Source organism: Hippopotamus amphibius, chromosome X (assembly GCF_030028045.1).
Source record: "Hippopotamus amphibius kiboko isolate mHipAmp2 chromosome X, mHipAmp2.hap2, whole genome shotgun sequence".
NCBI classification, from domain to species: Eukaryota; Metazoa; Chordata; class Mammalia; order Artiodactyla; family Hippopotamidae; genus Hippopotamus; species Hippopotamus amphibius.
The window spans coordinates 99,520,780-99,535,992 of NC_080203.1; the positions used below are offsets into that span (position 1 = coordinate 99,520,780).

Here is a 15,213-nt window from a genome sequence, read left to right on the forward strand (position 1 = left end):
ATTAATGGTATGCTGCTTCTTTTCTTTATCCACCTGACAGATAAGATTTTAGGCCATAAGACTGTATTAAATGGGCAAGAATTCAAAGAAATTAGAAGCTGCTTGGATTTCTCTTTGTATGTGAAAAAAAGATAATAAAATGTGCTAGTAAAATGTCTACAAGATAAAAGAAATAATGAGTTTCCCGTTAACCCAGATTGGTGTGGGCCCTATCTGGGCCTCTGGTCATCCACTAGTTGAGAAGGTCAACTTTCTTGATTTATAGGAGGATGGCCTCATTAAAGCCAACCTGACCTGTATTATTGCCAAAGGCAGCAGGGATCTTTAGTCTTCAAATTGGTTATTAGATAAAGGTGGAACTCAGCAGCAGAATTTGGCTTGACTGCTATAATCCTTCCAGTTCTACTTGGAACCCTTTCTTAAAATATCACATGATCATTAATTTCAGCATACCAAGGAAAAAATGTTGAGTCAATAATGACTTTTCATTTAGCTATTTTGTTATTAATATTGATCAAATGAACACATTAATACTTGTACTAATTATTTTATGACTAGATTAGAACATTCTTTATGTACATTTGGAGCCTGAGTCAACTCTTAGTGAATTTTAACTATTGAGTTTCTAACACAAACTGGAAATTCTTCGGAAGCAAATGAGAATACTTATGTATTTGTGAGTAAAAAAGTCAGTGTCTAATTTCTGATCATCACTGGTGACAGTACAACTGAAATAAGGGGTTCAGTAGCAGTCTTGATAGCTTGTCACCCAAGTCAGTATTACCACATTAACACTGTTATATGATTGGATCTTAAGGGCATATATAAAAACTATGTAGCCCCAAGAGCCATTGTGGTATGATGTAGAGAGCAATGGACTTGGGTTATTAGCCCTGCTTCCTCTACTTACTACTCGTGTAATCTCAGCAACTGATGTATCTCGCTGAACCCAGGGCCTCAGTTTCTTCCTTTGTAAAGTGAAACCAGACATATTTACCTCACAGGGTTATTATAATTATTAAATGAGGACTTGTGGAGGAACACTTAAAATCCCATATATTGCACTGCATGGTCTAAGGTCATTCAATAAATTTTGAAAGGTCTAAAGGGCTACTATACAGTGGATGTTGACTACCCTTTGCATGTTTGGTAGATTAAGCAAGATAAAATAATTTAAAACTACCAAAGAAGTATTTAGATTAACAATAGTGAAAAAATTCCAGATTTAGTTATTAAGTGATAGATTTCGGTTATTAAAAGCTGTAGAGTTTCCTTCTATGGAAGTGCTTTTTAAAAACACATCTGTAGGGGGGACTCGAGGGGAGGGGGGAGTCAAAAAAAAAAACCACATCTGTTTGGAAATAGACTTATAGACATAGAAAACAAACTTATGGTTACCAAAGTGGGTAACTGTGGATGCGAGGGGAAGAGATAAATTAGGAGTTTGGGATTAACATATACACACTACTATATATAAAATAGATAAATAACAAGGACCTACTGTATAGCACAGGGAACTATATTCAATATCTTGTAATAACCTATAGTGGAAAAGAATCTGAAAAAGAATATATACGTATATTCAGATATATATATTCAAATATATATATATATATATATTTCTGAATCACTTTGCTATACACCTGAAACTAACACAACACTGTAAATTAACTATACTTCAATTTTTTAATGGTTAAAAAAACTGTTTAGATTCTTTTTGGAATGACTGAATGACTTTACAAATAGTTGTGTAAGAAACACAGAAAAACTCAAAATTGAGAGAGGATAAGAATTAAAACAAGTCAGTTTATCCAGAGCTGCACCATTCTAAGTTTGTAGCCACTAGCCACATGTGGCTATCGAGCACTTGAAATACGACTGCTCCCGAATGAGATGTGCTATATAAGTATAAAGCACACTGGATCTCAAAGACTTAGTACAAAAAGAGAATGTAATACTTTTTAATGTGACTATATGTTGATATAATACTTCGGATATATTAGATTGCATAAAATATGTTAAAATAAATTTCACCTGTTTCTTTTTACTTTTTAATGTAGCTACTGAAAAATCTTTTCATTGTATACGTGGTTTGCATTATATTTCCGTTGGATAATGCTGAACTAAATCCTTATTGAATGCTTCTGGGAAAGCTAACTCTTAAATTTGACCTTTAAAGCTCAGATATTGAGGATGAGATTGCTATTCCAGTGCTAAGAATGCCAGAAAGTACTCCTTTCTTCAGTCACATTTGTAAATATCCAACTTATTTTTGACCCCATGGTCAAATTAGCTTGCTACAGAGTCATGGCACTCTGAAAGTGGCATCTGACTTTTAAAAGGTAGTATGAAAAATTCTCCTATTCCAAGAACAGCTAATAGTAAAGTGAATAATAAATACTTTTCAGGAAAATGCTTAAAACACATCATCTGAAACAGCTTTCCTAACTCCCTTATTTGAGGGACAGACTGAAAGGTAGACCCTGAAGGACATAATTGTTCTACTGTTGTTGGACAGCTTGAACTTCTTACGAAACTGGTAGGAGGAGTAGTTCTCATGACATATAGTGGGTTGATTCCATTTAAGTGTGTTTCTCCAATTTTTATCATAAGATCAAATATTGCTTTCCATATTACTAGTGCCCCCCCTTTTTAAAGTGTACAATTTGATATTTTTTTCTTATTAGTAATGTATATATGGCAATCTAGTGCTCCTTTTAAAAGAAAAGAAATTGATGAAATATAGGCACATAGTTAAATATAGGGGCACTAAACATAGAAGTAGATTTTTTTTAATCTTTAAAAATTTCCCTGATAAATTACAAAATGAGAAAGTACAAGGAAGAGTGGAGGAGTTACCAGTCACTATAGATAAAGTAGAACTTCAAAACACCCATGGTAACTCTGGGTCAGGTCACTTGTAGGAATCTAGGATCTAGTATCTCCAAGCAGTCAGATAATCACAATTTGAAATCTTACTATTATATTATCACCTGCTTTTGAATTCCTTCCTACTCTGCTTCATGAGCTTATTTGTAGGAAAATACTGTTTTTAGTTTGCTATATTAGCAAGGAATTAATAGCGGGTAATACATACATCTTTATTTTACATTCACATCTAAAAACAAACATTTTGAACTTAACATACTTGGAATCTATAGTTTGAATGCATATATGGTGCATTCGTGTTTTGTAAACTGTGATTTTCTCTTTGGGCTATTTAATACACCCATTTAATTGATACTTGAATTATGGAAAATGGTGCCACAGTTATCCTAGATGTAAGCCATCTTTTGCATCCTTGCCCTTATAATTTCAAATACATTTTTATGTTAGTTTTGTGCTATTCAGTGTTTGGATTTTAGTCCCTGAAATGTTAGATCTGATGATATTTAAATTGTTTTAATCTTTGAAGGCAGGGTCCCCAGCAATCCTGCCTTCATTTTGAAGGTCGGTAAAGTGAGAAGAGACTAGACTAGGACCATGTTCAGCTATATACCAAACGGACATGTGCATGTCAAATAGAGGGGTCTTTAGAGCATCCGTTTCTACTTATGATCTTTCAGTATAACAAGTGTGGCATATGAAAAATGGTGAATATGGGGGTTGAAATACACTATAGTTACATGAAAGGGGCAAATTTTAAAATAAACTGAAAACAGGAGAAAAGACCAGTTTTCGTTGTGTTAAACAGTAAATCTCTATTTACTTCTTGACTGCAATGATGGAAAAAGAGAAACTAAGGTGAAAACAGAAGATATGGAAAGGGTGACTTCTGATAAAATGAGAAGCTGGAGATAAATGTTAAAATGAATACTAAAACTCCTAAGCTTTTCATAGAATCAGAAGGCAGAGCAATCTTAAAGGGAGAGAAAAAACTGTGCAGGCATCTGATTTATGTTGTCTGGCTTCAGTCTAGTCCTCCAGCGCACTTGTCAAAAGCTTTCCCCCATGGTTATGACTTCCTAGCACAAAAGCCACACCTGCTTCACACCTCTCCTCTCCTGCAGATGGAGACCATGTTTCATGTGCCTCTCATTTCTTCCTTCACAATGAACACTGAACCACCCTAACCCCCTCAGCCCCACAGGGCTGCACTCCACACAGTCCTTTCACATCCATTCTCTCATTTGAATCTTGCCACTGCCCTCTGAAGGTGTAGACTGGGCAGGTGCTGCATCACCTGTCACCTTCCCCATTTTATTTGCCATAAAGAAGGCATTTTGTAGAGGTTAGCAGTCAGCCAGCAAGTAGTAGTGACAGAGGCTGGACTGCCAGCAAGTTTTCTGACTGCAGATCCTATGGGATTTTCATCACTGCCACTTACAAACACACAGTGTTCTCTTTAAAACAACTGCAAAAACAGACAAACAAATCAAACCTTCTTTGACCCTGCTATTCCTCTCTTACTACCAGGATCATGTCTAAACCCAGCATGGCATCGTGGAAGGACTGACTTTGGAGTTAGGCCAGGGCTCAAAACCTACCCCTTGTAATAGCTATGTGATCTTGAACAAGTTTCAAAGTCCAAGTTTCTTCATCTGTAAAATACCTCACAGGGTTGTTGGAACATTAAATGACAATGACCATATTAAATACTTAGACCAGTGAGAGATATGATAAATCTAAATTTATTATATAATTGTTGTCTGCATCCTGACTTCGAACCTGACCTCTCCAGAGAATGTGATCTTACTCAGAACATTTATGGTCTTTTCTGGTTGAATCTTACAGCCTTTTCTCAGCCTTCTCCAACTGCTTATGCCTTAGTTCCCCTTATTTCCTTGAATTTCTTCTTCTTATTGATTCTTCCTTTTCTGGTGGCTTCTCTTTTGTCTTATTTACTGACTTCTTTTCCTCACTTATACCTTGTGTAAATCTTCCAAGGTTCCTTCTGCAGCCATTGCTCTTTCGACAAGACTAAGTTGAATTAACAAATCAGAGAGGAGATTATGTTAACGCTTCTGCTTTGTGCAATATATCCTTAACCTTCGTTCTTTACCTGTCTCCCTTCTACTTCCAAATATAAAAATGTCACATTGGATTTTAGTCATCTGCAAGCAGATAAAACTCCAGCGCTGTTAACACAGGAAGGCTTTAACTATCTTGTTCCATGTAGACATGACAAGTGATACCTATGTCCAAACTGTTTTTGTGTGATGATGACGATGATGATGCTTATGACAGGATATTAACACTTTTATTTTCCAAATATTATTGTGTAACTAACACAGTAGTCTTACCTACATTATCTGAATCTGTTCTTCAAAATAACACTGTGGGTAGTGACCTGAATTATCCAACACATTTTATAGATGATGTAAAAAAATTTCTGACTTTAACGTTGAGTAGTGCCTTTTCTGTTTAACCATACAATTTTTTTTGCCCCCTATTCCATGTAACTTTCCTGATGTGTGTCTATAAATGCTAGATGTTAGGCTAAAGAATAAACATCATAGTCTTAGGCAATTCAGGGAAAACTAAGAAAAAGAAGTAAATTTCAAGACAGCAAACTGCATTACTTATTAGCTGATCAAGAAAGAGCTATAAATTTTGAAACCTGTTTATAAGAGTTTGAGGAAAGTATTTGTGCTATTTACATTTCTTATTAATAAGAGCTGGCTCTGAAATGTATATATATTTAAGCTGGCAAAAAATATGAAAACATTATATTGTCAAAGATCTTAAAGGGCAAAAAGTTAAGCTTAGCTTGAATGGGGGATTTCATCTCTATAGTTAGAGAAGTCTTCATGTTACCATAGATCACATCCATCCATTCATCATTCACCCTGATTGTCTTTTGATCCTACCTAACAAAATGTTATGTGTTTGTTTTGCAGATCTCAAGCGGGAAGCCAGTATCTGTCATATGCTGAAACATCCCCACATTGTAGAGTTATTGGAGACATATAGCTCAGATGGAATGCTTTACATGGTTTTTGAATTGTGAGTGTACATTTTATTTTCTTAAGGGTTAAAGTTTTAAGCAATGTGATCTAGATAGTGCTGACACTTTTCTCTTAAAATTTAGAAATAGTTGGGAACTCATCTGTTTAGAAAGACCTAAAGTAATAATAATAAGAGGAATATCTCATCTTAAGGTTCACAATGGCTAAGGAAGCAAAAGTTGGGCATATTCAGTTACCTTCACATTTTTAGCATACTTCAGAGGAGAGGAAAATAGAGAAAATAGAGTTCAGAGGAATAGGAAGGTCCCAAAATATAAATTCTGACTACAGGGGTCTTAGTGAAAAGGATTGGGATGGAAGTAGAGGCCTCCATGTAGCAAGCTTCTCTAGCAACTAGAAACAAGTAATAACAGACTTAACTTCCTCTTTTGATGTAATCACCATATTGGCATATGAAGGAGATTCTGTAGATAACTGTATATCTTGATTTTAGTAAGACTCTCGACATGTTTCTCACAAAATTTTTGTTAATAAGATAGAGAAATGTAAGATAAAGATAGTATCATTGGGTAGTTTCATAGCTGGTTGGATGATTGTGTCCAAAGAGATTGTATAAAGCCTTAAGGGATGGCATACTATTCTGTTCAAAATTTTAATCAGTGACTTTGATTAGGGTCTCTCACAAGGTGGTAATCAAGGTGTTGGCCAGGGACTGAAGTCATTTTAAGGCTCTTCTGGGGATGGATCTGCTTCCAATCACACTCACGTGATTGTTGGAAGCACGCTATCAGACTGAGGGCCTTAGTTCCTCATGAGCTGTTGGCCTCCTAAGTTCCTTGTCACTGGGCTTCTCCATAGAGCAGCTCCATGGCAGCTGGCTTCATCAAGGCCAGCAAGCAAGAGCACAAGAGTAGGAACAAGATAGAAGTCAGTCTTGTAACCTAATCTCTGAAATCACACACCATCACTTCTGCCATATTCTATTAGAAATAAGTCACTAGATCCAGTCCACACACAAGGGGAGGGGATTACACAAGGATGTGAAGACCTGCAGGTGGTGATCACTGGGAGCCTTGTCAGAAGCTGCCCCCTACACAGTGCTAGCTTAATACATTGAATATCTAGACCAAATTTTAAAATATTATACAAATTTGTAGCAAAGGAGCTGAAACAGAGAAGGTGAAATTTAAGACCAGTTAATGTAAACTCATTCATTCATATATATATATGTAGGTGCAAGATCACTATGAACTTAGTTGTAACTGCTTATGTGAAAAAGATGTAAACAATCTAGTTAGTTGTTGCAATAGCTTTACAAGCCTTGAATGGAATCTTCAGATACCCTAATTAGAAGTGTATCGTATTCAGAACCAAGCCATAGTCCCAGAGTGTTGTATATTGCCCATTCTCCCTGGAGCGTTCCTAATAAGCAGGACACTGGCATGCTTCCAGAAGGGGATAGCCAAAGTGGGAAAGAGCCTAGAAATTCTGTCATAGAGTCACAGCCTTCAAAATCTTTGTTGGCAGTCCTGCTAAAAAATGTTTGAAAACTATGTACCTCCACACATATCTTTCATTTGATATATACAAACTTTTATTGTAAGGATGTAATTTTTAGTGTTTTGTATATTTTTTAAAATATTTTTTTCTTCAAAGCTCTAGAGCTGTTCATTTATCTCATTCAGTTTATGGAAAATGTCTGCTGTGTGACCTAAATGGCATCATTGTCCAACTAGTCAGCCAAATCAGACTCGCTTTCTGTCAGAAAAAATTCTGACTTCATTTTTCAAATAAAATTAAAGTGTTAATAGACATCACTGTGACAATCATCTTACTATTGATTTCTAATTCTAAACTAGATAAGGCTGTGCCATGAATATATTGTCTGGATGAAATAAAGTGGCTCTTCCCTTCCTTTCCAAAGCTGTTTTGCTCTCACAACTGGCTCCCTTCCTCAGTAGCTTTGCATTCCCCAATTGTCTTTTTGAAGCTAGGGAGGCTTTTCAGGATAGGTGAGTGGTTTGTCTTGTGAGATGGGTTCTTTCAAGTAGAGACACAGAAGAAAAATCAGCAGACCACAGACTTGTTTTCAGACAGACCAAATTACGGCAAATGTAGATATGGCTTAAATGCCTTAAAAATATCCTAATACATGTATCCCCTGGAAGGGCTTGGGTACTCTCAGAGGTACCCAAGTCCCACTTTGAAGACCACTTGGCATGGAAGAGCTATTAAAAGACTGGGGCGCTTTAGTTACCCAAGAATCTATTGGTTTTCTTTTACTACTCAAAGAGTCCCCAGATCAGGAGTCCATGGCAGATCATAATAGATGTCTTTAGTTATTTGAAGGGTTGTCAAGTGTAAGAGGATTATGTGTTTATTCAGCATAAGGGAAGGAGCTGTAACTAGAATCAACAGGTGGCAGGTAGATTTAACCTCTAAGCAAGGAAGCCCTCTTTGAATATTAGACTAACTCCATGAATGAAGCAGCTGTCTCACGGAGTCTGCCGTTCCTCACTAGAAATGCTCAAGCTAAAGCTGGATCCATTCAAGGGTCCTGTAGAAAAGGTTTTAATTTTGGACTAGAGAGGGCCTCTAACGTGCCTTCCAATTTTAAGATATTATAATTATTTTTATTTTATTCTTTCTTCAAGAAATCTGTTTCTGTCCATATTTTTATTCACTGAGAAAACTAGGAAACAGATTTTGCCATATACTATAAAGTAATGAGCACAGATAGCAAAATTTTAAAATTCACCTAAATTTCACATTTGCTAGGTTTCAAAGGATCTAAATGATAGTATAGTAGAGAGAAGATGGTCCTTGGTGTCATAAAACTTGGGTTAGTATCCCACCTCTGTCACTTTTACTAATTATGTGACTTTGGCCAACTTTCTTCATAAGATTATGAAAACTAGATGAGAGAACTGTGTGAATTCACCTTGTAAGATGGTGACTTGCTCTACAGCGATAACGTGCTGTTTCCAGTGGATTTAACAGCTTAGTTTTAGTTTCTCAATGTTGACTTATATGGGATTTTTTATATAGCTAATTTTGTATGATTCAGTTGTGATTGGAATAATTCATCAATGGCTATATATTGAGAATAATACCTCATTAAAGTTGCATATTTATCAGCCCCCTAATCTCACTGTTAACCCAAATCACTAGAATATGGCTTCCTAGTTTTTAACCTTTTATTTTGGAAATTTTCAAATAAAAAGAAAATAGTATACCTAGCACTGAGCTTCAATAGTTATCAATACTTTGCCATTCTTGTTCTGTCTATCCTTTACTGTTGTCTTTTTTTTCTTGGCAATTTCTAAAGCAACATCATTTCACCTATAAATACTCCGGTTTTTATTTATAGATAAGGACTGTATATTTGTGTGTGTGTGTGTATAAAATACTATTATATCTAGCAAATCAACAGTAATTCCGTAGTATCAGGTCAGTCAGTTAATGTTGCTTTCCCTGATTGAACATGAATTTTTTTAAAATTTTATTTATTTTATTTATTTCTTGGGTCTTCGTTGCTGCACGTGGGCTTTCTCTAGTTGCTGTGAGCGGGGGCTACTTTCATTGCGGTGCGCACGCTCCTCATTGTAGTGGCTTCTCTGGTTGTGGAGCATGGGCCCTAGGCGCGTGGCCTTCAATAGTTGCAGCACATGGGCTCAGTAGTTGTGGCTCACGGGCTCTAGAGCACAGGCTCAATAGTTGTGGCGCACGGGCTTAGTTGCTCCGTGGCATGTGGAATCTTCCCAGGGCAGGGCTCGAACCCATGTCCCCTGCATTGGCAGGCGGATTCTTTACCACTGCACCACCTAGGAAGTCCTGAACATGAATTTTTAAAGGACCTATTTCTCAATTTAGAATTGTTTTATTAGCTCTAGGGATCTGGAAGTATATTATAAATTCACAGTTAAAATAACTATTTCTCAAAAGGGCTAGAAACAAAATAGAAATATAAAATTCTTTTTTTGTATCATTCTTTTTTATAAATTCACCTCAACTGTTGTCCTTGCCCGGTTTTTTGCATTCCCCTTGATTTCCTCAGTTTAAAACAAATGAACAAACCCAAACCATCCATTACTGTAAGATCTATTAAAGTCCTGTGGATCAAAGAGCAAAGCAGTAAGTTTGTGCATGCCTCCACCTACTGGCTAGGTAAGAGATTGCTTACATAGCTGCAATGTATACAAGGCTACACCAGAATTTTTCTGGCAGTAGATCTAATGAGTCCTGGTATTCAGGGTCTTATTGCTCAGGTTATGGGTTACATGCATCCTTTCCACAGTTTTCTGACACGAGACCAATACAGAGTAGACGAGGAAAGGGAAAGCAGATGAAATAAGGTCAGTTAAAACTGACTTTGCTATTTGTTGGCTCCTTGGAAATAGCTCTGATAATTTTGATGGAGAAAAGGCTAGACCAAACAACATATTTGGGTTATCAGTGAGTGTCTTAGTATGGTATCCATATCTTTCTTTGCCACAGTCTGTCTGTAACCAGCTCTCCCTTTTCTCCCCTAAACTGAAGTCGTGAAATTACATGGCTCGATCTTATTGCTTTTCATCATGTTAGCAAATCCTTAGAACTAGTTGATACAAATGACTTATAAGTTTAAAGCATGCTCAAATACAGAGACAGAACCAGAATTTTAGCGCTGGGAAAGATTAGAGCAGTAGATTTCAAAACTTAGCTTTGGAAAATCCTGAGTAGAGCTTGTTAAATCGGCATATACCCAGCCCCCACCCCCTAGATACTCAGTTTCAACAAATGTGGGTCCTGAAGTGAGAGGTCAAGAGATGATTGACCTTTAAAGTAGGGGGAATACTATTTAGAGACTCTGTCGTCATTTTTCCCAACACACACGGTAGTTTGTTAGAAATCTGCATGTATTTATACTATATCCATTGCTTTGGGATTATACTTAAATTAGGATTTGTCTGTAGCAGTTTGCTGTTATTTTTAAAAATAAACATTTTAAAACATAGGTGCAATTTTAAAACAGGGCTGTGTCGTCACCCCCCCCCCAAATTAAATGTTTATTTCTAAATCACATATCAGGGCTTATGTTTAGTACTGTCTAATACTTGAGTTAAGCTGTAAATCCTAAATTGGCTGGCCAAGAAATTTTAATTACCTTATTATAGAATGATTACATATACCACAGGGAGACTATACAGTAATTAAATATGGATTTAAAACACATCTGACATGAAAACAATAGTTTATATCTTTTAAAATAATGTTAACAGTTTGTATTTTTGATGCTCACAAAGGAGATAGACTGAAAGCTCTTTTATGTGTTTATTTAGTCTGGTGTTTATGCTCAGGGAAGGGAATGTTTGTGGAATTCATTTATACTGATAGAGTAGAACTGATTATTACTTACCAGCAATTTGCCACTTAAGAGAAAATATATTTGTTTCATATCAAGCAAGAAAAATCTGGACTATAGCATTTTAATTTATATGAACATTTGTACATATTTTTATAGCTAGTTTTCTCTATTTTGATTGTTTTTATGTGTAATGACAAATTGCTATTCATTCATTCAGCACATATTTATTGAATGCCTACTTAAGTGCTGGGTAATAGGAATTGGTTGGGAAGTACTGTTTGGTCCTAGCACATATTAGAGACTTGATATGGTAATTCAGTAAGCTAAGATACATGAAAGGACCTAGCTTGGTGACTGTGTAGGCCTTTGATAAATGCTAGTTAAAAGAAACTTCTGTGTCATTTTAAACTTTTTAAGGTTAAACATTTCTCTTGATTTAGGTTTACCCCTATACTAAATGTTTAGTTGCATTTTAGTTTTAAGAACTATGTGTCATGGATACCCAAGACCACTCCCAGGTCTGATGATTCACTAAGAGGACTCATAGGACTTAGCATATAGTCATATTCACAGCTATGATTTATTAATAGCTAAAGGGTATAAAGCAAAATCAGCAAAAGGAGAAGGTGCATGGATTAAAGTCCAGGGGCAGCAAGGCACAAGCTTCCAAGGGTCTTCTGCCAGCAAGCGGTTGTGACAACACATGTGAGATGTTGTCTACCAGGGAAGCTCATTACAGACTCAGCGCTCAGGGATTTTGTCGGGGGCTTGTCCTGTAAACACCCTCTGCCTGGCGCATACCAAATTCCAGACTCCCAGAAGAAAGCAGGTGTTCAGGATAAATCATATTGTTTGCACAAGCGGTTTGGACACAGTGAGCCACTCTTTTCAGCTGGGAGGGGAGGACCCCCTCCAAGTTCCCAGATGCCAATCAAGAGCCAACCTTGTAGGCAGGCCTTGCAAGCCTTTTAAGAGATAATAGTTAGACCTGCTATGTTAACTCTTCTGCACAAACTGAAATAGAGATCAATAGAAGAAGGGTTTAAGTTAATAAACTCCTGGATCTGCAAACAAAAATAATTACCTATGAAGGTAATTGCAGAGTTTGGGGTTTTAAAAAAACGTTTAACTGTGATTACTGTATCATTTTGACATCTATTGGAAAAAAATATATAGGTGTCCCAATTTTTGTATAAAACAAATCCTAGATTGAGATGTTACAGTGTAGAATAGATTTTAAGTTTTGAATACTTCAGGAAACAAACTGCATTCTGACGCCTACTGTCTTAGAAATGCATTTGAAGTTGTCACTCCGGTACTTTTTTGTATATGAAAGCTCATCTTCAGCCACTAAAATAATTTTCAATAAATTTATGTACATATAAAATAGGAAGAAAATTCAGTTAACTTTCTGTTATTTGTAAGAAGTAGTTCATTTAAAATGAAAATTATAAGTTGTTTTTAGTGTAATGTAACATACATTCTTTGTACAAATTTAGAAATTATGGAAAATTATAATGACAGAAATAATACCATTTGCAAAAGGCAATCATGGTGAGCATTTCAAAACATTTCCTTCTATATATACTCATGATCACAATTGCACTAAATTGAGATCACTTTGTATATGCAATTTTGTATCCTGATTCTTTTAATAATTTTAAACATTTTACTATACCATTAAATACTTTCTAGATACAGCATTTTAATGGCTGCATTAAGATTTCTGAACTATATGCGTGTGCCATATTTAATATTTTCCCTAAAATTGGATATTTACACTGTTTTCTGTTTTTCTGTATTAGAAATAACGTTATGGTTAATAACATTCTTGTACATAGTTACTTGTGCTCACTCCCTGATTGCCTTATTTTCTCAAGATAAGTTTTTAGAAATAGAATTACTGGATATTAGAATTAGTGTATGAATGCATACAAACCACAGCATCACACATAGATTTAAATTTTTAAAACAGAATGTATTACATTTAGAAAAGTGCATACACAGAACTATACAAACATAAAGAATTATTGTAAAGGAAACAGCCATGTAGCTACAACCCAGGTCAAGAAATTTAAAAACTGCAGCACCTCAACAGCCCTCGAATTACCCTTTGTGATCACAACCCCCTACCTCTCTCAGAATTAACTTTAATCTAGACTTCACTTCCATGTTTTCATATCTATACCATCTAAATAGGTATCCCTGGATAATGTAATTCAGTGTTATCTATCTTTTTAAGTCTTTATTTGCATGGAATCATATAGCATATGCTCTTTTTTGGTCTGTGAGGTTTATCCAGGTTAGTTTGATCTCCTTCACTCTGTTGCTATATAGTGTTAGTGAACAAACATTCACAGGTTATTTATTCATGTAAATGTTAATGTGTATTTGGGTTGTTTTCCAGATTTGGCTATTTTGAACAATACTGTTGTAAACAATCTTGTACCTGTATCCTAGTGCACCTAAGTAAACATTCATATAGGATGTAGACCTAGGAGTGGAATTAATAGGTTTCCGAGTATGTACAACTTCAGTTTTCCTGGATAATACCAAGCTATTTTCTAAAGTAGATGTATAAACTGATCCTTTACCAATGGTATTTGCCTCTCTAAGGTGATTCAAGTCCTAGTTTTCCTGGCACTGCCCCTTATTAACAGTGCCTTCCTTTTATTCTTGTGATTAATTATTACCTATGCTGCACACCCTTGCTAATACTTGGCATTGCTGGATTTTTAATTTTTGCCAATTGGTGTGTAGTAGAATCTTATTATAGTTTTTCCTGATTCCTCTTCCCTAATTGCCATTTAGTGGCCTATCTCTTCATTTTTGTAGTAGTATCTTTTGATTACAGAAGTTTGTGATATTAATATAGTCTAATTTATCATTTTTTAAATTTTATGGTCAGTGTTTTTGTATCTTGTTTAAGAAATATTTACTCCCCTGAGATTATGAAAATATTCTCCTATGTTTTACCATCCATCTGGAATTGATTTGGGATACACTGTGAGGTAGCAGTCCAGTTTCATTTCTTTCCATATGGATATTCAATAGTCTCAGCACAATTACTGAAAACACTGCTCTGCAGTACCACTTTTGCCATAAATCAGGCATCTATGTAGGTGTGATTGTTCTGGGCTGTATTCTAGTCCCTTGGCCTATTTGCCTGGCATTGTGCCAAGAACATGTTGTCCTATTTACTAGAGCTTTACAACAAGTCCTGGTAACTGGTAGAGCAGGGCCTTCCACTTTGTTCTTCTTCAGGCATGTCTTGAAAGCTGTACTTGTCTCTGCATTTTCCATGTGCATTTTAGAATCAAGTTGTCAATTTACATATACACACACTTAAATACTATTGGGATTTTGCCTTGAATTATTATATCAAATCTTTATAGCAACTTGAGAATAATTGACAGATTTATTATTGTCTTCCAATTTATGAACATGGTATCTGTCTTCCCATTTATTTAGGTCTTTGATGTCTTTCAATACAGTTTTATACTTTTCTCCAGAGAAATTGTGTTCATTTCTTGTTAGAGTCTTAGGTATTTGCTTTTAAAAGTAGATCAGTCTGGGACTTCCCTGGCAGTCCAATGGTTAAGACTCTGGGCTCCCAATGCAGTGGGCATGGGTTGGAACTAAGATCCTGCATGCTGCTTGGCGCAGCCAAAAAAAAAAATCAGTCTCTCTCTCTCTCTCTCTCTCTCTTTCTCTCTTTCCTTCTATTGACATTATATTCCTTCTATTCATCAAACTTCATCAATTCCAATAATTTATCTGTAGAACTGTTTGGATTTTCTGCATACTTGATCATATCATCTGTGTTTGAAGAGGATTTTGTTTGCTCCTTTCTAATTCTTTTACATTTTATTTCTTTCTCTAGCCTTTACTGCAGTGGATAAAATATCCAGAATAATGGTGACAGCAAATCTTTATCTCTGATCTTAGAGTTTGCTA

The 15,213-nt window shown here is 35.7% G+C and overlaps 1 protein-coding gene across 10 annotated transcripts in view; it reads left to right on the top strand.

Moving 5' to 3' along the window:
• Positions 1-15,213, top strand: part of CASK (calcium/calmodulin dependent serine protein kinase) — a 354,245-nt gene that overhangs the window by 133,934 nt on the left and 205,098 nt on the right. For all 10 annotated transcript variants that reach the window (XM_057717512.1, XM_057717505.1, XM_057717507.1 and 7 more), the window contains exon 3: positions 5,841-5,946. In XM_057717512.1, coding sequence (XP_057573495.1) covers positions 5,841-5,946 — 106 coding nt within the window. The remainder of the gene's footprint in view (positions 1-5,840; positions 5,947-15,213) is intronic.